We start from the raw sequence: 26,480 nt of genomic DNA, 5'->3' as shown, positions 1-26,480 counted from the left end.
GCCCATCTGTTCAACTTTTCTAGATTCTGTTGCAGTAGTGCACTGTCATTAGTGTGACTAGCAACCCTGCCAACCTTCATACTGTCTGCAAACTTGGTTATTAATCCTGATATACCTTCATTAATATCACTGATAAATACAGAAAACAACAATGGGCTCAATACCGAACCCTGGGCGACTCTACTAATAACATTAGTCTACGAAGAGCAGTGTCCATTGATTACCACTCTGTCTTCTTCTTCCACTCAACCATCCCTTTATCTATAGCAGCAATGCCGTACTGCTCCAATTTTTACAGTAGTCTTCCATGTGCAACAGTTTCAAAAGCTTTCCTAAAATCCAAGTATATGATATCATTATTATATTTTTTGCATCCAGTTCCTTTGTAACCACATCATAGTATCCAATCAAAGTTGTTAGACAAGACTTCCCCTTAACAAACCCATTCTGTGTCTGATCTAAAATTGCAGTCTTGTCTAGATAATCCTGCAGTGCTTCTTTAACCAGTGATTCCATTATTTTAATTCCCCCTTTGTGAAGTGAGCACACATTTGCACATCTCAAGTCCATGTGTACCTCCCCAAGTCCAATGAAGCTTTCATAATTATGGCTGGTTTGCTTACTTCCTTTGCTGCCTCTTTCAATATAACTGGATAGGTCCCACTATCCCAGGTGCCTTTCTTATGTTTAACTTCAACAGTTTCTCCTCCACTTTGCTCTCAGTTATTTCAAAATCATTTACCTCTCTGCTAGAGCTAGATAAACTTCTGGCCTCTACTTCCCTACTGACATTCTTCACGTGTGAATATAGTTGCAAAATACTCATTCAGTTTGTCAGCTATCTCAGCAGGATTATCAACACTTGAACCATCGATATCAGGCGGACTGATCTGATTTCCCTTGCTTTCTAAAGTTTACATAAGTAAAGAAGTTTTTGCTGTTTTTTTTTTTTTTTTTGTTTAATCCTTTGGCAAAAAATTTCTCATGATATGGCTTTGTTAGCTGAGAACCTAGGCTGTGGGCATTGTGTTCTAGTGCTGCTAATCTGGAATATCAACAATGTCGCTGGGAGGTCCTCTCACCACGTACAGGTACCCATGTCGAGGGGTTACTGCACACAGCAAACAATCTAGATTCCTATGGTCATAGCTTGGAATCTAGATTTTTTTTTTTTTTAGGTAATGGGTGTTAGATCCCAATGATGGTAATCTGGTGGACCAGCAGCATCACTCAGGTTTCCCTCGCTACATACAGGTGACCATGTTATAGGGTGGGTGCAGTGAGTGGAATAGAAAATGTAGAAGCTAAAGACAGAGTGGTAATCAGTAGCCACTACTCTTCTAGGACTAATATTATTAGTGGAGTCTCTAAGTTCAGTGCTGGACTTATCATTTTCAATATTTATTATGTTGTTGATGGAAGCATGTCAAGTGTAATGTCTAAGTTTACTGAAAAATAAAGGTTCGGAAGATGGTTATCGAGAGAAGTCACATGTATGGTATTGCAAAAAAGACCTAGATTATCTAAACATATGAGCTGAGAGGTGGCATTTGAGGTTTAGCATGTGTAATGTACTGCATATGGGCAATAATCCCAGAATATATACTGTTTGGGTACATATTCTGGGTATATATTTGCCATTTTGGATATCTATTCACCACACTCAAGTTGGTGAGAATGAAATAAATTTAAAATTAATTGTACAGTCTGACGTTAAGTTCTCTGAGCAGTATAGACACTGCTAGAACAACCCATGGATTCTCTCAATAAGGAATTCTTTCAAACAGAAATTTTTCCAACAATGACAAGGAAGTGATTATCCCCTGTGTATAAAGAAATGTTCAGGCTATATCTTGGGTACTGCATACTGGTCTGGATGCCTCATTTTAAATAAGACCTGTATCTCTAGGAATGGGTGCAGAGAAGAGCAACAGTATTAGTTAGGGGCACAAAAAGGTACTCTTACCAAGAAAGATTTCACTTCTGTAAATTGTCTTATTTCTCTAATCTGTTGCAGTATTGTAGACAGGTTCTTTATATTTTATATGAAATGGAGGGTTTATGATGGACAGTCATAATGAGTAAGGTCAGATTTTAATTCTATTAATGAGGAAGATTTTCATATGGTCTTTTTATGCAGAATTAATTTATTTGTTGGAGGTGTTAAGATCTTGAGATTTATTTTGTTCTTGTAGACCATAGACCACATTTGCATACACAATTCTGTTATTGAACAAATATATCTTATGTCTGAGTTGTCCTGTTGCTAATCTAAACGATCCAGCTACTAATCACTCAGCATGTTTGTGACCAGTAGTGCTAATTTGGCAAATCCTGAAGTAGTTGTGTAATATGTGTAATTTGTCTATGTGGCATAGGTTGCAATTCTAGTAGATAAATCTTTATTATTGCCTAGCTGAACTACATACGTATCTCTTACTTCAGTGCCATATATAAACGAGTATTCCATCAAAAAAGAGCATCACTTTTTCATGAATTGCATATGAATCAAATCAAACCTTTTACAATTTTCCTTTTACAATTGTTTGTGTAAAGTGCAATAGGAAAACTGGCATCTTTTGTGCACAGATCATGTTGTTCAGTTGTGCACTGTGAAAAAGTAAATATTTTATTATAGCTGCAAATTTTGCTTGTTCTTTAGTACTGAATTATAATAATTTTAAGGAAAGTTTTTTTTTTTTTTTTTTTGTTTCACGCTTTTAAGAATTGGAATTCTCTACAAAGTTTCATATAATATTTAACTTTATTACCAAATTCAGTGACAATTTTTTTTTTTTTTTTTTCAGGTGCACAAGACCACTTGTTGTCTGAAGAAAGTCAAATGTCCCTGTTGTAAAGCTGAGTTGCAATCAAAAAAGGTAGCTAACCATATTAAGAACTGGTGCCCTGTAAGGAAGGTACAGTGTAATTACTGCAGTAAGAGTATTCTGAAAACTGACCTTAAGGTAATTTGAGAATTAACTTCTGCCTGAACATTTGTTTCTGATTCAAAGTAGAATATATAAATATGCATACTTAATGGACAGGTAATCACCCTAAAATCTCAACTAGGGTATCACCAGAACAAAGCCGTTTCACCAATTTGAGTGAGCCTGCTAGCCCTTCCAAACCCGTGTGGATGAAGAAGAGCAATATTTTTTCTATGGGCTTTTCATTGGTGGAATGAACAATCAGGTATTGAAGTGGAATGAACAATCAGGTATCGAAGTGTTGGGGCTGATGTATCTTTGGTTCTTGGTCTTTTTTGCTGAGGTAGCATTTTCTGGGTCATTTATATATTTTTCTGGTAGAGACCTTTGTTGGGGGGTCCCAGAAGGAGATGAATTTAGAGTATTAGTATTCATAGTTTTTTTTTTTTTTTTTAATTAGTTCAGTACCTAGACTCCCCGCCCACCCTGGAGCCCAAATGGGGGATGTCCACTACCCAGCAAGCAACAACCCATACAAAGATAACTGCATCTCCATCAGCCTAAATCCTCTCTCTCTGACCATAATAGTAGGGACACAGTTGATCCTTTCAGGCAAACCCACTGTCTGATTGATCCTGGCTCAGCCATCCTGGACCACCCATCTTGTCAAAACAGGGGCAGGTAAATGTGATATGTTGAAGCTGGGCCCATCAACTGCCAGGATTTCCCCCCCCCCCACCTCTCACTTTTGAATTTCCATGGGTCTCAGTGCATGGCAAACATGCTGGATTCCTGTGTTTTAAGCCTGGAACCTAGGCTGTGGGCATCGGATCCCAGTGATGCTAATTTGGAAGACCAGCAGCATCACTGACGGTCCCCCTCACCACGTACGGATGCCCAGTGCACACATTGATGGGCTCACAGCTGCAACCTGTATTATAAATCGGTCCTCTAGGATTGTTGGGGTTGTTGGCCAGATGTTTTGCTGTATGTTTCATGGAAGATGATCCTTTGAAAAAGTACTGGTTTCATATTTCCTTGCTTCTTTAGCTATTTTTTTGTTGATGTTATGTTTGTATGGGATACAGATAGTTGGCCTTTTAGTAGATCTTTCAGGTTGGTTGAAGGACTTCATGCTATTTTATATTGTTTTCTTTATGATATGGAGAGTGGGCTCTCCATTTTCAACCATAGTGAAGTTTGGACTAGACAAGTGCTTAATAAAGGTGCAATATTATGTATCTATCTGTTCCCCAATAATTGGAGGAGATGGCATCGAGCATTTTAGATCTGTCATGCATTGTGTTCTAGCTGATGAATATTATGGAAGGTCAGCTTTTCGTCAACGATGAGTTCTAAAAATGTTTTTCCTGCTACCACAGGAACTGCATTTTGTCCGCATCTGAGTTCAGGGTCAGGGTGAAGATTCCAATTACAGAAAAAATGCACACAAACAATCATTTTAGTGGAAAACTTAAACCCTGTCGCCATGGCCATGCCGAGCCATTTTAGTACCTGAGGCAAGAATGAAAAATTGTGCCTTCCCCTAAAATATTAAAAAATATATATGACATTTAAAATACATTTCTGGAACGCATTTAAATAAAAAATTAAAATTGAGGTTTTAAAAATTACAACCAGTGGGGAGTGAACCATGGTAGTGCCCCAGATAGCGCTGATGTGCAGAGCTCAGTATCTGTACAGTGGTGTGGCAAAGATTTTCATCTTGCAAAAGCAAGATGATAAATGGATTTATTTCAAAACATAAAATTGAAAACATTGACAATTACTTAATCTTTCTTTTAGTGCCCCTTATATCTTTTAACCTGAGGAATCTCATTTGCCTCATCCTTGGCACAGCTCTGCCAGTCACTAAAGCCCAGGAACTAATGTGTTCAGTTGCTTGTGGCAGTTATTCAATAATTCTTGTGTTGTTTTTCAATTGTGAAAAAAAAATGACACATTTAAGACCAAATAGATGATCTTTTAAAACATAAGCCTCCAAGTTTTGACCTTTTTCCATGTCAAAGATAATATATTAAATGCTGATGCTTCACGAATGCATCATGAATCTGTTTCTAATTGGATCAAAAGATTTGGAGTGAACCTGTTCCTTCGGAAGCCATGCTGTGTCTTCTTGAAGTCATTTGCTTCAAGGTGATATAAGGCACGAGTTGACCATTTTCTCCAAGGCTTTACATAAGCAATAAGGTGGTAAAATGAGGTCTGGAAACCTCATTTTATCAGAGAAGGGCAACCAGACTGGTGAGGGGGAACAAAGGGGTGCTCTTACAAAGAATTGCTTAAGTTCAGCAAATTGCAGCATTTGGAGACTAAGCACCTGTGATGCAATATGATTAAGGTGTATAAGGTCTTGAATGGATTGAGTAGGCTCAATGCTGATGGGATTCTTCCTCGTACTCAGATTACAAACCTGAGGGGGCATAAACGGTAATTGAGGAAAGACGGTTGTCGAATAGATGTGTGGACATTTTTCTTTAGCCAGCGGATAGTTGATTACTGGAACAAACTTCCATCTGTTGTGGAAGTTGATAGCTAAATAAATTCAAGGCTGAACTAGACAAACATTTGGAACAAATGGATGGGTGAAATGGGAAGGGTTTTTTTTGGTTGATGCTCTATGAACTTGCTTTCTTGCATCATATGCCTCTACTAATGCTAATTGTTAGGAATTTTGAGGTCCTTTCCTGGCTTTGAAATTGCAAGGATAATTGCTCTATGCCAAGAATCAGGGAAACTGATTCTCTAAATAAATTCTATTATAGAGATATAGTATCAGCTCTGGAAAGAATGAGATGGAAGGTATTTTTGTCATTTCATACTGAATATCTTCTAGCTCTGCAGTGCTGCCCTTTCAGGTAGCAAGTGCAGTAATTAATTCCACTTGAATGAAAGGCAAATCCCCCCATTATAAGATATTCTGATTTACTGGCCCACTATTTCTCTGTACAGCTGTTCATTATTCTCACGAGAGTAGAAATATAACATATTTCTACTCTCATTTTTGCTTTCCCAGTGCTTATGTTACCGAACTGGCTCAACGTTGCACTGTCTACCCATGTCAAATGGATGCACTGCCTTAGATTTTTTTTCTTAACTATCAGCATGACCCCTCCATGCATAATTAACAGCATAATCCCTCCAACTAACCACACTCTTCAAAGCCATGGTTCTACCATGCTTTGAAGTGAGCTATGCAAATATACTCCAAGCTGCCCGATCAAACTTCCATTGTGGGATTCTAGGGAGATGGCAAGGTTGTCCACCCACTGGTGGATATTAAAGGAAAGTGATCACTTCCATAAGGATTCTGTTCCACCCCGGAAAGCAGAGGAAGTATGAAAGGGGGGCAGATAGAGAAATTGATGTCAGAGGACGTCAAGGTCATTATTGTTGAGCATACATTTGACAATGCAACCTCATTCATTAGTTTCTGTGCAACTGCACAGGGTATTATGCCTATTAAAATCTCCAAGAAGCAGGAGGGAGAGAGGGCAGTTGCCAAAATCATATCATTGCGATCTCCCTAGGTGATGTTTGCCCTAGGATTCAAATATATTGAACATATAGTGAGAAAGACTCTCCACTGCTAGATTAGTGTTAGTGGAGGCATATGCTGCAAGAAAGCAAGTGTATACAGCATCGGCCAAAAAAAAAAAAAACCCTTCCCATTTCACCTATCCATTTTTTCCAAATGTTTCTCCAGATTTGCTTTCAATTTATTTAAGCTACCAACTTCCACAACGACAGATGGAAGTTTGTTCCAGCAATCAACTACCCTCTGGCTAAAGGCAAATTTCTGCACATCTATTCAACAACTATCTTTCCTCAATTTAAGTTTATGCCCCCTCAGGTTCTTAATCTGAGAAAGAATCCCATCAGCATTGAACCTGCTCAATCCATTCAAGACCTTATACACGTCAATCAGATTGCCTCGCAGGTGCCTAGTATCCACAAGCAGAAATTTGCAGAACTTTATATGACTTTCTACATAAGAGCACCCCTTTGTTCCCCTCACCAGTCTTGTTGTCCTCTCTTACTCGTTCTAGCAACTCTTCCTAAAATGAGGCTTCCAGACCTGTACACAGTACTCAGGGTGTGGCCTGACCATTGCCTTATAAAAGGGGATAATCACCTTCTTATCCCTGCTCACAAAATTCCTGTATATCATTGACAAGAGCCCATGACCCTCTGTCAGCCTGTCTGCACTACTCAGAAAACTTCATATTTGACTGCACAATTACCCCAGGTCTCTTTCATTGTCCACTACCCTGAGTGTAACACCACCCAGTTGGTATATTTCTCTGGGGTTACTGCTTACCTATATGCAGTATTTTGCATTTGTCAATGTTAAACTTCAGTTGCCACTTCTCAGCCCATCTGTCCAGATCCTGTTTCATCTCATACTGTCATTACTGTTATAAACAACCCTGCAACCTTTGTATCATCTGCAAACATTAGCATTGGTAAAGCCATGATGCAAAAAGCAAGCTTATACAGCTTTAGCCAAAAAAAAAAAAAAATCCCTTCCCACTTCTCATTTCAAAATGTTTATCTAGTTATGCTTTGAATTTATTTAAGCTGTCAACTTCTGCAACAACAGTTGAAAGTTTGTTCCAGCAATCAACCACCTGCTGACTAAAGGCAAATTTCCATACATCTGTTCTACAAATGTTTTTCTTCAGTTTGAATTTATGTCCCATCAGACGATTAATTTTGTTAAGAAGAAGATTCCACCAGCATTGAGTTTGCTCAACCCATTCAAGGTCTTATACACCACAATCAGATCTCCTCGCAGACACTATAATTTGCAAAATTATAGTGTCTGCGACACTATAATTTTGCACAATCAGATCTCCTCTCCAGACACTATAATTTGCAAAACTTAAGCCTTCCTTCATAAGAGCAACCCTTTGTTTCAATCACTAATCTTATTTCCCTTCTCTGTACTCATTCCAGCAGCTCTATATCCTTCTAGAATGAGGCCTCGAGACCTATGTACAGTACTCAAGGTGTGGCCTGACCATTGCCTTATACAATGGAATAATCACTTCCTTATCCCTGCTAGAAAAATTCCCATATATCATTGACAAGACATCATGAGCTATTCTTGCAGACCTTCTGCACTGCTCAGAAAACTTCATATCTGACTGCACAGTTACACCCAGATCCTTTCATTCTCTACCACACTGAATATATTACCACACAGTCGACATGTTACTCTGAGGTTACTGCTACCCATATACAGTATTTTACATTTGTCAACATTTGAAACTGAAGTTGCCAACTCTCAGCCCCTCTGCTCAACTTTTCAAAATCCTGTTGCAATAGCATACTGTTAGTTGTGTCATTAAAAAACCTGCCAACCTTCATATCGTGTGCAAACTTAGACATTCAGCCTGATATGCATTCAATATCATTAATAAATACAGAAAACAACAATGGAACCAACACTGAACCCTGAGGGACTCCATTATCACCATTAGTCCACGTAGAGCAGTTCATTGATTGCCGCTCTGTCTTCTCCCACTCAACCATCTTGTTATCCATTATAGCAGCTTGCCCTTAATGTCATACTGTTTCAGTTTGTTCAGTAGTCTTCTATGTGCAACAGTATCAAAAGATTTCCTGAAATTCAAGTATATGATATCAAAATTATATTTTGCATCCAGTTCCTTTGTGACCACATCATAGTATCCTCTCATATTGGTCAGACAAGACTTCCCCTTGGCAAACCCATGCTGTGTCTGAATTATTATTGCAGTCTTGTTGGTGTGATCATGCAATGATTCTCTAACAATTGAATCCATTATTTTTCCTGAAACAGAAGTCAAACTAAATGGGTCTGTAATTACTTGTGTCATCATTTGATTCCCCTTTGTGAATCTCCAATTCACAAAGGTTAATCTTCAATGTTAATCTTCAGTTGCCACCTCTCAGCCCATATGCTCAACTTTTCTAGATCCTGTTGCAGCAACATACTGTCATTAGTGTTATTAACAAACCTGCGAACCTTTGTATCGTCTGCAAACATGGACATTAAGCCTGATATACCATCATCAATATCATTAATAAATACAGAAAACAACAAGGCACAGTATGGCCCAGGAGGCCCTTGTGCCAAAAATCCTCAATTGCAACAACAATAGCAACACAAGAAAACAACAATGAACCCAACACTGAACCCTGGGGACTCCACTAATAACATCAAACAACAAAGAGCGGTGTCCATTGATTACCAATATCTGTCTTCTCCCACTCAACCATCCCTTTTTCCATAGCAGCAATTTGCCTCCAGAGCCACACTGCTCCAATTTGCACAGCCGTATTCCATATGTAATAGTATCAAAAGCTTTTCTAAGATTCAAATATATGATATCAAAATTATTTTTTGCATCCAGTTTCTTTGTAACCAAATCATAAAAAAAAAAAAAAAAAAAACAAACATAGTATCCAATCAAATTGGTGAGACAAGACTTCTTAACAAACCCATGCTGTGCTATAATTGAAGTCTTGTGTAGATAATCCTGCAGTGCGTCTTTAACCAGTGCCTCCATTAATTTTCCTGGAACAGAAGTTAAACTAACAGATCTGGAATTACTTGCATCACTCTTTGATCCTCCTTTGTGAATTGGGGTCACATTTGCACATCTCCAATCCATGGGTGCCTCCCCTGATTCCTGATATGGCAAAGGGTATGCTTACTTCCCATGCTGCCTCCTTTAATATAACTGCATAGATCCCATCCACCCAGGTGCCTTTCTTCTGTTTATCTTCAGCAATTTCTCCTCCACTTTGCTCTTAGTTATTACAAATGATCTAGCTCACTGCCAGAGTTCAATACATCTCTGGCATTCCCTTCCCTGAATAACTCCTTATGTGTGAATGTTGATGCAAAATACTCATTTAGTTTAACTACCCGAGCAGAATCATTAACTGTTGAACCATCGATATCAAGTGGATGAATCTGATACATCCCCTTCCTTCTTCTAGAGTTTTCATAAGTAAAGAACTCTTTTTGCTGTTTCTCTTTGCATGCTTTACCAAAGATCGCTCATAATCTGCCTATGTCTGCCTAACCTCCTTTGTGACTTGGTTACGGACCAGCTTTATCTATCATTGAGAGAGAGAGAGAGAGAGAGAGAGTCTTTATTGCAATATTTGATTGTAACTGGTTACAAGGTTAAGTATTTCAACTTTTCCTTCACGGCCAAAAGGCCAGGGGTTCTTCCATGTCACATGTTAATTTATATTTATCCCATGCATTTTTCTTGTCTGCCATATGTCTCATTAGTTTATTTGACTTCCATTTAGAAAGTCAAATAAACTAATGCATCCATTTAGGAAGTCAGATAAACTAAACCTTGAACAATATTTCTTAGTTGGTATGAAAAGCCTAGTACCTTCCAAGATTAATTCTTTGAATGCTTCCCATTTTTAAATTACTGTTGGTAACACCATCAGTTGGTCCCACCATATAGAATTTTGATACTGTCTCAGACCACCGTAGTCATCTTTACGAAAGCAAAAACCCTTCACTTTAGCCCTGATGGTAGTTACCTCTTTGAGTAAAAACCACTTGAGCACACTGTGATCACTGCCACCTAGTGGTGTCTTTATCTGCAGATTCTTAATGCACAAAGAATCACTACTGATAATCAGATCAAGAGTATTACTCCCTCTAGTTGCCTCTGAAACATGCTGCTGTAGAAAACAATCATCCAATAAATCCACAAAAGCCTTGCTGGTGTGTGAGTGGCCAATCCACATATTCCAGTCAATATCTGGGAAATTAAAATACCCTATTACTATATTTGTCTATACTGTTGTTTATTATACTCCTCAGATTCATTAGGCCTACACCACATTCCTATTCTCAATTTTGCTTTCCTAGTGCTTACGTCATGCCAAAATGATGCAACACTGCACTGTCCACCCATGTCAACTGGCTGTACTTCCTTGGATTTTATATTTCTTAACTAATAGTATAACCCCTCCTCCCTTCCTATCCTGTCTATCCTTTCCATACACATTGTACTCCCCATATTTAATTTCTGCATTATATCTGTGTCACCACTTCTTTTCTTCTCTCTTCTCTCCCTTTTTTTTTTTTACGAAAACCCCAAACATGAAAGATATTAGAACCTATAGTACTTAGTACCATTCTTGGGTTGGAGGTTGAGAAGATGAAAGAAGATATTTGTTGACATTAGACTTGAACTTTTGTAGACTGTCATTTTTAGGAAATTCGTATGAAGGAAAGTTGTTCCAGAAAATGGCAGTTGAATGAATAAACGAGGACGATAAAAAGTTGGTTCTGTGAGTTTGAAATTGGACAGTAAATGGATGGTGGCGGCATGCGTTTGGACCATTTTGAAAGAGAGAGAGCAGGAATTTTAGAAGCCAATTCAGAAGAACAGTGCCCATGAAGTATCTGTGGAAAAGGCATGCAGCAGAAACAGTATGTCTGAGACAGCGAGTGGAGATATTCTGTTAGAAATGAATCGTTAACTGCCCTCTTCTAGAAGCTTGAGAGAGGTATTGGTGGCACTGTCCCAGATGTGGGAACAATATTTCATGTTAGGGAAGATTCGTACAGTGTGAACAGCAGTTTGGAAGAAAAGTAACGCCGAGAGCGAAAGAGAAAACCAAGTTTTTTAGATGCAGAGGAAGTAATATTTGTATGTGCTTGTGCCAAGAGCGATTTGAAGTCAGGGTAATCCCCAAAAGAGATATATATTGTTTTGCCTAGGAATCAGAGGCCACCAAAGATAAGCATAGGAGCAGAATAATCCTTTTTGTGAGATACAAGGAAAGACTGAGTTTTAGAAGGATTAAGATCAACTAAGTTGTCTTTGCCCCACTGGAGAATTACCTGGAGATCGGCATTTAATGAATTGGTAGTGGATATTCGAGAAGTTGAATCTGATTGAGCGGGGCCAGGTTTCTCGAAATGGAAAGTGGAATGCAATGTGCTAAGATCGGCAAAATTATGAATAGGATTTCTAGTCAAGGGAAGATGGTGATTAATATACAAGAGAAAAAGAGTGGTGGAAAGAGTTGAATCTTGTGGGACACCAGCATTAGTGGAGAAGTTAGAAGACAGCCAGCCATCTATCGTCAACCTCAGTGACTAATCAGAGAGAAAACTGGATAACTAATTACAAAAAAAAAGAGTTGGCAAACAATAAGATGGAAACTTGTTTAGAAGACCTATATGCCAAATATGATCGAAAGCCTTTGAGATGTCAAAAGCAACTGCTTGTGTTTCACAGAACTTTTCCATTGAATTTGTCCATAAATGGGTAACACGAGCTAGAATCCCAAGAATATCACCAGTGGATTGACACTGATGGAATCCATACTGGTGATTGTTGATCAGATGAAAGGTTTCTAGGTAATTTGAGGTTTCTAGGTGGTTAATTGATTTCTCCATTACTTCAGAAGTAATGGAGAAATCAATAGTAGAAGAAGAGTAGAATTAATTGCAATGGGACGATAATTGTATGGGAGGGATTTGTCATCCTTTTTAGGAACTGGCTGGATATGAGCAAATTTCTAAGCAGAAGGAAAAACACCTTTTGAAATAAAGTGATAAAAGCCAGCAAAGAACAGGAGTAAGTTCAGGAGCACAGGTTTTGAGGACAAGTGGAAAAATATGATCAGGACTTGTAGCTTTCTTAGCATTTATTTGTCAAAATCCTTCTGATGGAAGACCACAGGAGGCATTTTCAGTTGAGTGTGTTGGAAATGGTGGGAGGTGCTTCCCCAAGATCATTAAAATTTAACCCCAGGGGCTCACATCTGGTGAGTATGGGCTTGGCACACCCAGGGTCCTGAGCTGGATATCACCATTCTTCTCTTTCTTAGTGATTCCCTTCTACTTCTCTCTCTCAGGGTAATTCGATTTTTTTTTTTTTTAGCTGGTGCACCATAAGCCTCAGGCTTCCTTGCACTATATGGCTAATAATAATAATAATAATAATAATAATAATACAAGAGTTGTAAGAAAAATGGGATGCTAGCAGGTCAGCTTATCCGTGGCTGAAGTGACAACAGAACCATCTGGTTTTGACAGAGGTGGGAGCAGAGATGGGCAAAAGTTGCGGCCAATATCTTTGGCAAGAAACCAGAATAATCGGCTACCATCAGGGCAAGAAGCAAGTTTTCTATTCTTAGCCTATTCAAAATCTTTTTTTTTCTTTATTTTTTTATTATTTTTTTTATTATTACTCCAAAATAGCCGAAGCCTTACAGAGGAGAAATATAACAGTAGCAATATAGTAATAATTCTATTTACAGTCAGTATACGATGTCAGATCTCAGTATACAAGGTCAATATACAACATATACGATGAATATCTTATGTTGCAAGCGATTTTGGTAAATAAATTTGATGAATTTGAGGTATTGCTCAAAGCATCAAAGGCGGATATTGTTGGGATATCAGAGACGTGGTGTCACACAGATATAAGGAATGCAGAACTTGGGGAGTACAACGTCTACAGAAAGGATGGACAGGATAGGAATGGAGGAGGGTTTATGCTATTAGTTAAGAAACACATAAAATCCAAGGAAGTGAAGCCAGTCGACATAGCTGGACAGTGCAATGTCGAGTCAGTTTGCTATGACATAAGCATTTGGAGATCAAAATTGAGAATAGGAGTGTGCTATAGGCCTAATTACTCTGATGAGTATAATAAGAAACTGTACAGGGAAATAGAGTGGGCCAGTAAATCAGAGAGTCTTATAATGGGGATTTTAATTTCCCAGATATTGACTGGAATTTGTGGGTTGGTCACTCACACGCTAGCAAGGCTTTTGTGGATTTATTGGATGATTGTTTTCTACATCAGCATGTTCGGGAGGCAACTAGAGGGAGTAGTACTCTTGATTTGATTATCTTCATGCATTAAGAATCTGCAGATAAAGGAACCACTAGGTGACAATGATCACAGTGTGCTGTGATCATTGTCACCTAGCATTAGGGGTAAAGGGAAGGGTTATTGCTTTCGTAAAAGGGACTACGATGGTCTGAGACAGTATTTAAATTCTATACAGTGGGACCAACTGATGATGTTACCAACAGCAAATTCAAAATGGGAAACATTCAAAGAACTTTTCTTATAAGCTACTAGGCTTTACATACCAACAAAGAAATATTGTTTAAGGTTTAGGCCTAAATGGATGTCAGATGATCTAATGAGACATATGGCAGAGAAGAAAAATGCATGGGATACAAAGAAATTAACACGTGACACAAAAGCCTATGATAGATATTAGTTGATCTGTAACCAAGTTACAAAGGAGGTTAGGCAGGCGAAGGCAGATTACGAGAAATCTTTGGCAACGGATGCAAAGGAAAAGCAAAGAGTTCTTTACTTATGTAAACTCTAGAAGGAAGGGAATGAATCAGATTGGTCCACTTCATATCGATGGTTAAACTGTTGATGATCCTGCTCAGGTAGCCAACAAACTAAATGAATATTTTGCATAGACATTCACACATGAGGAGTTGTTCAGTGAGGGGGAATGCCAGAGGTGTATTCAACTCTGGCAGTAAGCTAGATAATCTTGTAATAACTGAGAGTAAAGTGGAGGAGAAATTGTTGAAGATAAACACAAGAAAGGCACCTGAGATGGATGAGATCTATCCAGTTGTATTAAAGGAGGCAGCAAAGGAAGTAAGCAAAGCCTTAGCCATAATTATGAGAGCTTCCTTGGACTCAGGGGAGGTACCCATAGACTGGAGATGTGCAAATGTGACCCCAATTCACAAAGGAGGATCAAAGGCACGGTACTAAGTACTATAGGTTCTTAACCCAAGCACGGTACTAAGTACTATAGGTTCTAATACTTCTCGTGTTTGGGGTTCACAAAAAAAAAAAAAAAAAAAAGGCCGACACAAGTAATTATAGACCTGTGAGTTTAACTTCTGTTCCAGGAAAATTAATGGAGGCACTGGTTAAAGAAGCACTGCAGGATCATCTAGACAAGACTTCAGTTATAGCTTGGACACAGCACGGTTTTGTTAAGGGGAAGTCTTGCCTGACCAATTTGTTTGGATACTATGATGCAGTCACAAAAGAACTGGATGCAGGAAATAACTTTGATATTATATACTTGGATCTTAGAAAGGCTTTTGATACTGTTGCACATGGAAGACTGCTGCACAAATTGGAGCAGTATGGCATTGGAGGCAAATTGCTGCTGTGGATAAAGGGGTGGTTGAGGGGGAGAAGACAGAGTGGTAATCAATGGATACTGCTTATCGTGGACTAATGTTATTAGTGGAGTTCCTCAGGGTTCAGTGTTGGGTCCATTATTGTTTTCGGTATTTATAAATAATATTGATCAAGCTTAATGTCCAAGTTTGCAGACGGTACAAAGGTTAGCAGGGTTGCTAAGGACACTACTGACACTATGCTGCTGCAACAGGATCTGGAAAGGTTGAGCAGATGGGCAGAGAGGTGGCAAATGAAGTTTAACATTGACAAAGGTAAAGTACTACATATGGGAAACAGCAATCCCAGAGCAACGTATCAACTCTGTGATACTACACTGACAGTGGTAGAGAATGAAAAGAACTTGGGGGGTAATTTTGCAGGCAGATATGAAGTTCTCGGAGCAGTGCAGATGAGCTGCAAGAGTAGCTCATGGTGTCTTTTCAATGATATACCAGAATTTTTCTAGCAGGGATAAGGAGGTGATTATTCCCTTGTTTAAGGCAATGGTCAGGCCACACCTTGAGTACTGTATACAGGTCTGGAGGCCTCAATTCAATTAGGATGTAGAGCTGCTGGAACGAGTACAGAGAAAGGCAACAAGATTAGTGAATGGAACAAAGGGTTGCTCTTACAAAGAAAGGCTTTAAGTTTTGCAAATTACAGTGTCTGGAGACTAGGCAGCAGCGAGGTGATCTGATAGAGGTGTATAAAGCCTTGAATGGTTTGAGCATGCTCAATGCTGATGGGATTCTTCCTCTTGCTCAGAATAATCACCTCAGAGGGCATAAATTCAAATTGAGGAAAGACAGATGTAGGATAGATGTGTGGAAATTTGCCTTTAGCCAGTGGGTAGTTGGTTGGTGGAACAGACTTCTATTCCTTGTTGTGGAAGTTGATAGCCTAAATAAGTTTAAGGCTCAGCTGGACAGGTATTTTGAACGAACAGAGGGGTGAAGTGGAGGTGGTTTTTTTTTTTTTTTTGGCTGATGCTGCATAAGCTGCATCATATGCCTATGCTAATTTGTGTTTGAGCAAAGCTGTGATGATGGAGAATTTTGTATTTCTAAACATTTTTGTTGTTATCTTTTCTTGTTTGTTCACAATGAATAGTTAGTTACATTGATTGTTTTGTATTGTTATTCTTATAGTTACCCAATTTTTTTTTTTAATTATTTCTTATTATTATATTTGTTATTTATTATCTTTGTTTATTGAAAAATTTATAGATAATATATACCTATTTTTATTATTTGATTATTATTATTATTAAGTTAATCATTTATTCTCATTTTGTAGTTACTTGATTATAAAACTTTTGCAACTCTTTTTTGATATTGATGTCTTCAGCTAGAATATCAATGTTCGATTCATTTAGCAATTTTGCAGTTCTGTTGAAATAGTGGAATCTAAGTTGATCCGTTCTGAATGGCTCTAGTGCCAGCATATTGTGTCTTCTCAAGGCTCTTGGAGGACAGCTGAAATTGATGAGGTAGAACAGCTCGGCAGCATCCAACTTTCCAGCCACGAGATGCATTAGGAATTTGCAGTCTGCCTCAGCCCTTCTTTGGTAGAGTGGTACCATCCTAAAGTGAATGCACCATTCATCGTAGGATTTTGTGTTCATTTCCAACCTAGATTTGTACACTAGGAATCTGACTATGTATTTCTGAATATGTTCCAGTTGTTTATTTAAGAATTTTGGTGTGAGGATTCCAGATTTGTGGGGCATATTCTAGAATTGGGTTGATTATCATTATGCAAGCTGTTTTTATGAGCTGTATGTTGGTTAAGTCGAAGCAGATTCTTTTAAGCAGTCCAAGGGATTTCGAGGCCTTTGCTGTAGTTTTATTTACATGTGTGTCGAAGTTTCTCTTGTCAGAAAACCATACTCCCAAATCTGAAATCTCTTGTATTCTCAATAGCTCATGGTTTTTAGTTTTATAGGGATAATTAATCTTGTGATTTTTGTGATAGTCTGCAACAGACATGGTGCAGCATTTGTTCAAGTTTAGTGTTAGGCCATTGTTTGTAATCAATTGGGTGATAGTGTTTAGTCCATTTTCTAGTGATTCACAATCTTGTGTTGTTTTGATGGTTTTGTATATTTTCGAGTTATCTGCATATGAGAGCACTTTGATGTCTACATATTGCATACAAATATAGCAATATAGTAAAAAATAGTGGCCCAAGAGGAGAACCCTGTGTGACTCCCCTTTGTATAGGGAAAGTGGAGGAGTAACTTCCTTCAAAAAGAACTCCGCTTTTCCTGTTGTCAAAGAAGTTAGACATAAGTGATAAGGCATTACTTGATAAACCTATGTGCTTTAAGTCCAAATCTAGTTTGGACTGATTAATAACTGCTTTACAATTGTTGCGAGCTTTGGTGTAGGCAGAAAATGAAACTGAAGAATTGGAATCAAGCCAATTATGATATGCAATGTTCTTCTTTAGAACAGCCTTATCACATTTATTGGAAAACCAAGATTTAGATAAAGGACGAGATTTTAAAGCGTAGTGTGGAAAAAAATTCATTCCTACAAGAATAATTTCACTGACACAATCTGAGCAAACATTGACATCAGAAGTTTTGAAAGAGTAATGCTACCAAGGAAAAGAAGAAAAGAAATCTCGCAGGTCATCCCATTTTGCATTCTTGTAATGCCAAACAATACCAGGTTGGGAATAGCCATGAGAATAAGGCTCCATTGGAGAAGAGACAATCACCAAGTTGTGATCTGAGGTGCCTAAAGGACCTCTCATTTTGACCATGTACTTAGAAGGGTTGTTTGTGAGAAAAAGATCAAGTGTGTTGGCTGCTTGGTTAGGATTGTCCAGTATTCTTGTAGGTAAATGAACAATCTGTGCATGGTCATTAGAAATTACAAAAGTCTCAGCATCTCAACCAGCTGGGACCAGAAAATGGAAGCCTGGAGTTGTGAACATTAAAATCACCAAGAAAAATTACCTTGCTATTAGGAAAGTTGGACTGGAGAAAGTAAAGTTGCAAAGAGAGGAAGTCAAAGAACTCCAAGTGATTAGTGAAGTTGGGAAAACGGTAGAGACAACAAATGAATTTGTTACAATGAGGTAGAGAGATTTTAAGCCAGAGAAGATCGAAAAGAGGAGATTCCAAATTACCAAGTCTCTTACAGGGAATATCGGAACAGACATATGCACAAGTACCACCTTTGAGGCAAAAGGAATTGTACAGCGAATAATTTGGGCATCAACTGAGATGAGCAGTAGTTGAATCAACCGATAACTGAGATTCTGTGGAAAAAAGTACATGGGGTTTGACAGACTTCAAGTGGAAATGGACATCGTTGAGATTAGAATTGAGATCACATGTATTTGTGAAATGAACTAGGAAGTGTTTGGGAGGTTTAGATTTTTTCGCAGATAAGCTTACTCTATTAGTTTGACAATTCGTGGTGTATTCAATAGTGAGAAAAAGTCAGGGGGACATGCTGTATGAAGTAATGAAATTTTTGGATGTGGCGTACACATGGTAAGAATATACCCAGATCCTTGATGTGAGCTCTGGCGTTGAATTATGCAGCTGAGAGCTTAATGGGCACCCCATTTTAATTCCTTTGAGGCATCTACCTGATTTTTCTTACTCTTATAGAGGACCATCAGAATGCTGAGTCGGTGCCTAATTTCTTCACATTCTCGGCACCTAGCACACACAAAGACATCCTCCATGGCTTGATCATATCCTTTTCCAGAAAGGTCTACAAACATTTTGCACTTTTTTTTTAGACTTGTGATTCATTGGAGAATTACACCCTTCGGGTCTCTCATGAAGCATACCAGTTTCGCTACTTTGTGCCCGGTGCTCTGCTACTCTAGTCTGGGGCATGATTTCTGTTTAAATACAATTTAATTAACAATAAAAATTAGTATGATTTATAAATTTAATTGCTAACAGATTTCTAATGCAGTGCTGCATATTACGCTATCTAGTTTTACATTATACTTTATGCTCTCTAGTTCGAGATATGGTGGCAAGTTTTGAATGGTACAAATTTTAATGATACTAAGTAAAAACCTACAAAATCTTTATCTAAATTCAAAATTAACTAAGTATCGTAACTAGGAATTGATTATTGCTTAATTGGCATATTAATTTAATTTCAAGCTACTTGCTAGAAATTAAATTAATATGCCAATTAAGTCAATAAAACTGCAAAAAAATTTAAGGAAAACTATTAACTGGAGCCTTAAAAACTTTGCCCTCTTGGAGCTACTCTTGTTTCCCCAGAGTATTCTCATTCCCACAGTGCCAAAGTTCTCAAAAAAGATGAATTGCTGTAGCTTCTAAATCGGTGTTCAGTTGAATACATGTGAAAGGGGGTGTGGTTGCCCGCAAGGATTGCAACTCCTCCATGGCCCAGATTATCCTTATTCCTCTTTTTAGAGATGGTAGTAAAGGTCTGCAGAATGAGAGTCTTTTTCCTTTAGATAAATTTCTTGAAAAAAAAAAGCAAACAAGTTCATATTTATGCAGGAATTGGTATCCTCATTGACATTTTGTTGGAATCCACAACAATTTCATTGTAACAATTTAACTGTTACCACTTGAGTTTAGTGGTGTGGTTCAGTTTGATTTGATTTGGAAATTATTGGTGCACAGCAAAATAGGCTATAATTTGCCAACAATGGTAAATTTATAAAAACAGTCATAAAAAATGGTCAAAGATAAAAAGGTGATAAAAGATTATAGAGACCCATTAAATTGGTTGGTCACTGTGTCAAGACAAGGATTGTAAGTTTTATAAAAATAGAAAAAGGTCAAAAAAAGTTAGAAATGACATATAAATAACAAAGTATGTATGATAAATTAGTATATTTTAAATAGAAGGAAAAAAGTTAATTTTAAATAGTTAATAGCAGCTTACACGTGATCATTTTCAGTTAGTATCTGACTGAGTGTATAGGACTCAGTCAGATGGCTAAAAGCAGTTAAAGATGTACGTTGATGATGTATGAAAAGCAGACATTCAATTAAAATACGTGTACTAGATAAAATGGTACAGTCCTCACACATAGGCAAGTCGTCTACCCTCATCAGAAAAGAATGAGTAAGACATTGATGTCCTGCGTTGGAGGTGAGCAAGAACAACTTCCTCTTTGAGCTTCCTGTGCAGATTAGACTGTCATGTTTAGCTTACAAGCTTAATTTGATGCAACTTTTTTGTGTGTATGCTATGATTGTTGCCATTGGGATTGTAATACATTTGTTATCACTTGCCTGTAGTCTGTATAGGGAACCAGCAAGCTGTGATAACTCTAGGATTGTGCTGATCTGGAATTTCAACATCTGCAAGATCATTACCCATGATGCCATTGTGGCTCTGGACTAGTAGAAGCAGATGTCAAATGTAGATTCATAATGAGAATCTAATTTGTGCTGAACCCCGAACAGAATTGGATGTGGATCATATCTTGCCATTGATAGCTTGTAATGTACTTAAAGAATCAGTGTATACCATACACCTTGGATAATTATTAGTTTCAGTGTGGTCCAAGACTGGCTTTGTAGCACATAATTCTGCAGTGTATTCCTCCAGGGTGCACTCCTGGGGGAATCTTCTCAGATACCCTGCAATTTGGGGAGACCACAGCAGATTCCACAGATCTGATTTTGTGCCAATGGTAAAGACCAGCAGGAAATCAGCATAAGCAGATTAATGGGCAGTGTAGAATTGTAGATAGACAGATGGTGAAAGTGTTGGTGTTTCCACTTTTATTACGAGAGAAGTTACATAGTGGAAAGTTGGCATTCTAGGGTGGAATGGGCTGCCTTGGTGACTGGGCAACATTGTCTGTCATGATGCTAAGCTCTCTGAGCAGCCCTTGAACACGGATACCAAAGGGACGGTTGGCAGTCTGATGGGTGTTATAGAGATTTTTCAACTGTGGCTCAAATTTCCATGTACAGTGGTACCTTGGATTGCGAGTAACTTGGTCTGTGAGTGTTTTGCAAGACGAGCAAAAATTTTTAATAAATTTTAACTTGATAAACGAGCGAGTTCTTGCAATACGAGTATAGTATTACCTATACGCTTTGTCTGCCGAGCATCACGTGATCACAAACCGCTCGGCATTGTGGGTAATCGTCTCGCATGCTCGGTCTCAGTCGGCATACCTCGTTTGTATAGTCAACATTCACGCTAGCGTTGTGACCACGTGTATGTGCGTAAAGCATTTTTTGTTTTGTGTTCAAATGTAGTGACAGTTCTTTATTAACTGTACCACAACAATGGCCCCAATGAAGAAAAGGGTTGAAACGGAAGGCGGAAGAAGGAGATGATTATGGTAGAAGTTAAGAAGGAAATCATTGAGAAGCATGAACAAGGTATGCAAGTGGCTGCCATCGCAAGATTTTATAAGAAGTCTCCGTCAAAGATTTGCACAGTATTAAAGAAGAACTAAGGGGGCTATATGTAGCAAAAAGGAGTCACAAGAGTATCAAAGCAACGGCCAAGTATTCTGGAAGATATAGAAAAGTTGCTTTTGGTGTGGATAAATGAGAAGCAACTAGCAAGTGGTACTGTGACAGAGAACTTGATCTGTGAGAAGGAAAAGGCCTTGTACGCCGACCTCGTAAGTAAACTGCCAGGTACGTCTACAGGAAACGAAGGCTTCAAGGCGAGCAGGGGATGGTTTGATAACTTTAAGAGGAGAAGTGGCATCCATAGTATTGTGAGGCACGGAGAGGCTGTGAGTTCGGACGCTAAGGCAGCTGAGGCGTTCGTTGCCGAGTTCCAGAAGCTCGTGGTTTCCGAGTGTTACCTGCTGCAGCAAGTTTTTAATTGCGATGAGACGGGGCTTTTTTGGAAAAAGATGCCAAAGAGGACCTACATTACAGCAGAAGAGAATGCAGTGCTCGGTCACAAGCCCATGAAAGACAGTCTCACCCTTTTGCTGTGTGCTAATGCAAGCGGTGATTTCAAAGTCAAGCCCCTGCTCATGTATCATTCTGAGAATCCACGAGCCTTCAAGAAATGCAAGGTGCAGAAGAGCCAGTTAAACGTTATGTGGAGGTCCAACAGCAAGGCTTGGGTCACTCGTATCTTGTTCGTTGAGTGGATCAACGAGGTCTTCGGTCCTGCAGTGAAGAAATACCTTTTAGAAAAAAAATTGCCACTCAAAGTCTTGCTGGTTATGGATAATGCTCCTTTTCATCCTTCAGGCCTTAAGGACGACTTACTGGAAGAATTAGAGTTCATTAAGGTGAAGTTCCTTCCTCCCAACACTACTCCTTACTCCAGCCCATGGATCAGCAGGTCATTTCGAACTTTAAAAAGCTTTACATCAAGGCACTATTTCAGCGATGCTTCGAGGTGACCGAAGGAACTAACCTTACCCTCCGAGAGTTTTGGAAAAATCATTTCCACATCGTAAACTCCCCCAAGATCATCAATAAAGCCTGGAATGGGGTCACCAAGAGAACCCTTAATTCTGCTTGGAGAAAACTGTGGTCGGATTGCATCGAGGGGCTTGCTCATGAACAGGAGCTTCCAGTTATTGATGAAATTGTGTCCTTGGGGAAGACCATAGGACTGGGGGTGAATAAGGATGACATTCAATAGCTGGTGGAGGAACATGGACAGGAGTTTACCACCGCCCGACGAACTGATGGATCCGCATCGCGAGCAACAGCCAGAGGTTATGGGGGAGATCTCGTCTGAGGAGGAGGAGAAAAAAACGGAGAAGTCCCTCTCTTCAAATGAGATTAGGGAGGTGTGTAAAATGTGGGAAACAGTGCAAAATTTTGTAGAAAAGCACCACCCAAGTAAGGCTGTGGCAGTGCGAGCGATGAATCTGTTTAACAACAATGCAATGTCATATTTCTGTGAAATCCTCAAAAGGAGGCAAAAGCAATTGTCATTGGATAGGTTCCTTGTTAAAGTCGCACAAAAAGAAAGAGTCAACAGATAGCAGTGATTCCGTTAATGACAGTGAAAGTCGTCCTACCCAATAATTAATAAATTTGATTGCTTTATGTATATTAAATTTAAATATTAAAAATATAAAAAGGTATATATGTATTTTGTATTAATCATTTTTATGTGAATATTTTTGAGTTTTGGAACGAATCATCTGGGTTTCCAGATGATTCGTTCATCTGGGGAAATTCACTTTGATATACAAGTGCTTTGGATCACAAGCACATTTCTGGAACGAATTATTCTTGCACACCAAGGTACCACTGTAGCTTTAAAAGCATATTTTAGTGACAATTGCTTTCACCGAAGAAGCAGGTGGTTCAATTTCTTTGACTCCTAAACTCTGGACAGGGGATGGTCTAAATACTCCAGTAATGATGCAGATGGCTTGATAGTGAACTGGGTGTAGCCATCACAGTATACTATTTCTAGCAGATGCTAGAAACAGTGTATTAAACTTGGGGCCTATATAATTTAATTTGGATCAGACAAGTGCGCAATAGAGATGCAATAAAATGCAGCAGTCTGCTCCCCAATTATTGGATTAGATGGCACGTAAGAAGTTCAGTCCCCTTGTGCACTTTGTCTATAGATATGCAGTAGAAATGTCAACTTACTATAGAATATGAATCCTAAGAATTTTGTAAAAATCTGGTTATATAGAAGGAATAGGATATGAAGTGACTCTTCACTGAGCTCTTTTAACATAGAAACTTTAACATTTTAAAATAAAAAGGATTTCTTAAGGAGAAATCCTTTTTTATTTTTAGTAAATTGTAGTACATAAAAGGACTGCAATTTGCTTTTTTAGAAAATCATAGTGAAAGCTTAGAAATCACTTAGCATCTGGGGCCAACAAATTAATAAAGGTGCCTGTAAGAGTAATTCTGATGAACAGAATTTCTACATGCAGAAATTTCTGTATGTAGAAAACCCAGCAGAAATAGTACATTTGTATTAGCTGAGTTATGATTATGAAAATGTATTTCAAAATTATAAAACAGCTAATGCTATTTAGCCTTATTTGAAACTACTTAGGAGGATTATCCTGTCCTCTTTATATTTGTTTTCTGATACCAAAAGACACTGACATCAACTAGTTTGTGTTTTGAAGCTTTTAAACTAAGTGATGTGAACAAATCTCTCGAAGACGAACAAAAAAAAAAAAAAAAAAAAAACAGCAAATTTTAAAGAAATTGTAAAATTTTTATCTCTAAAATTTGTAATAAATTTACTTTATCTTGAAACTTCACAAGAAATATATCAGGAAAAGTCTACTCATGAAATATCCTAAAATCAAAAGTAAGCAAATTAACAACTATTATATGTTAAGTGAAATACTATTTGTGTGTCTTTAAATACTCAATTTATTTTTAATAAATTAAAATATCTTCATTTTTTTTCTTATATAGAAACATGAAGTTACTTGTGATGTGGCAAGGATTCATTGCCCACACTGCAGCAAGTCTGTAAACTGCCAGAGTTTCACTTATCACTTAGACAACATATGTTTTAAGGTAAAAGTGGCATGTCCACACTGTAATTTGATGTTTTCAAAGAACCAAATAGATGTAAGTAGAAAAATTTTTTATTTTTCAGATAAAATAAAATAATAATAATCATAATAATAATAATAAATAAATAAAAATAAATTCTGTTACTGTTTTTTCATCAAACAGAAGGTAGTCTTGGCTAGTGAATCCAAAACAGCAAAAGCCTAAGGTGTCTTTGCACTAAACTGAATATACTAATATTAAAAAAAGTATGAAAAAAACACCAAGAATATTCTGTCCACTTATGTATTTTTATGGCCAGTAGATTATAAACTGCAGTGAATATTGCAATTGTTTTTGCCCTTTTTTTTTCAACTAAGTCAGTGGTTCCCAAACTACCCTCTAAAAAATCAAAATAAGTTTGTGGACCCCTATATACACTGGTGTTCAAAGAAATTGCATCGTCCCTTAAAACTGTGAATGTCGTCCGAATAACGTAAGTATATGGCAATATTTCTTACAGATTGCGTCAGATAAGATTGACACGCGTAGGCGATGACATAATATTGCATCAGCTGTTACTTTCAGCTGTATAAGTACGCTCTGCAAGAGTTGCAGTCATTCCTTGCTTGTGTCAGGATGGCGCGTTACGTGCAGTTGACTCCACAAAGAAAGAGTGCTATTGTTGCTTTACATGAGGAAGGATGTTCTTCCTGTCATATTGCTCATAGAGTGCTTGTAATCAGTTGACAATGAGTAGATTTCTTTCCAAACTCAAGAATACTGGTTCTGCTGATAGGAAAAAAAGGAACTGGATGCAAACGAGTCTCTACTCCAAAACAGGACTGCGTTTTGAAGCGCTTAGGCCTTAAAAACAGTAAAGCTTCTTCGTCTCAGTTGAAAAGAGAATGGGAAGAACATACAGGTGTGGTAGCAAGTGCAGTAACAGTTAGAAGATGCCTCTTCAAAAATGGACTTGCAGCCTGTCATCCTAAGAAGCCCCTCCTCACAAAAAATGAAAAAGGCCAATTAATTTGGTGTAAGGAGCATGTCAGATGGACTCCCGAAAAGTGGAAGTCAGTCATTTTCTCGGATGAGAAGAAATTCAACCTGCATGGCTCTGATGGGGGACAAACAATTCGCCGTAGATGTAGTGATGAATAAATACCATCCAGACTGTATGGTGTCTACAGTGAAATTCCCTACCAGCCAAATGATATGGGAGTGCATTTTGTATCACAGAGTAGGTCACCTGCAGGTTATAAAAGGTTCTGTAAATGCCAATGGATACCTGGCTATATTGGAAGGCAAATTGCTGCCAATATTAGAGACCATTTCAACTTGCCAAGTAACTGCATCTTTCAGGACGACTCTGCTCCTTGTCATCGGGCAAAAAGTAAAAGTAGGCACTTCTTTAGTTACTTTAGCTTAATTTCTGCATTAGAGATTCGACGGTAATGTGTTTACATTTGTTACAGGTGAATAAATGGTTGGAAGAATGGTCCATTACAACTCTTAACTGGCCAGGAAACAACCTGGACCTAAATCCTATAGAGAACTGTTTGCATCGTGTGGAATCTGCAGTTGCCAGAAAGAAACCAAAGACCCTTTGTGAACTTTAGGAAGCCATAATTAGAGTTTGGAACCATGAACTATCAGTTGATTATCTTCAGAAATTGATCTTGTCAATGCCTCGATGGTGTGCTGCTGTCATCAGGGCCAGAGACGGTTCAACTAAATATTAGTTTGCACCTGGAGAACTTTTCATTTAAAATGATAAACTGAAGCAAATTGAGGGCTTCCGATAATATTTCAGCCATAATTGTCATGTTTACCAAAACTGTTTGTATAAAG

At 38.1% G+C, this 26,480-nt stretch overlaps 1 protein-coding gene across 1 annotated transcript in view; it reads left to right on the top strand.

The window, feature by feature from the left end:
- LOC150080000 (uncharacterized) overlaps window positions 1–26,480 on the top strand; it is a 136,418-nt gene that overhangs the window by 12,203 nt on the left and 97,735 nt on the right. The window contains exons 2-3 of the mRNA XM_090383327.1: window positions 2,808–2,966; window positions 24,546–24,704. Coding sequence (XP_090239453.1) covers window positions 2,808–2,966; window positions 24,546–24,704 — 318 coding nt within the window. The remainder of the gene's footprint in view (window positions 1–2,807; window positions 2,967–24,545; window positions 24,705–26,480) is intronic.

This window comes from Mastigoproctus giganteus, chromosome 10 (assembly GCF_048544385.1).
Source record: "Mastigoproctus giganteus isolate SK-2022 chromosome 10, ASM4854438v1, whole genome shotgun sequence".
Classification (NCBI taxonomy): Eukaryota; Metazoa; Arthropoda; class Arachnida; order Uropygi; family Thelyphonidae; genus Mastigoproctus; species Mastigoproctus giganteus.
Note: the sequence above shows the minus strand (reverse complement) of the source record. Positions and strands in the feature narration are given on the sequence as shown.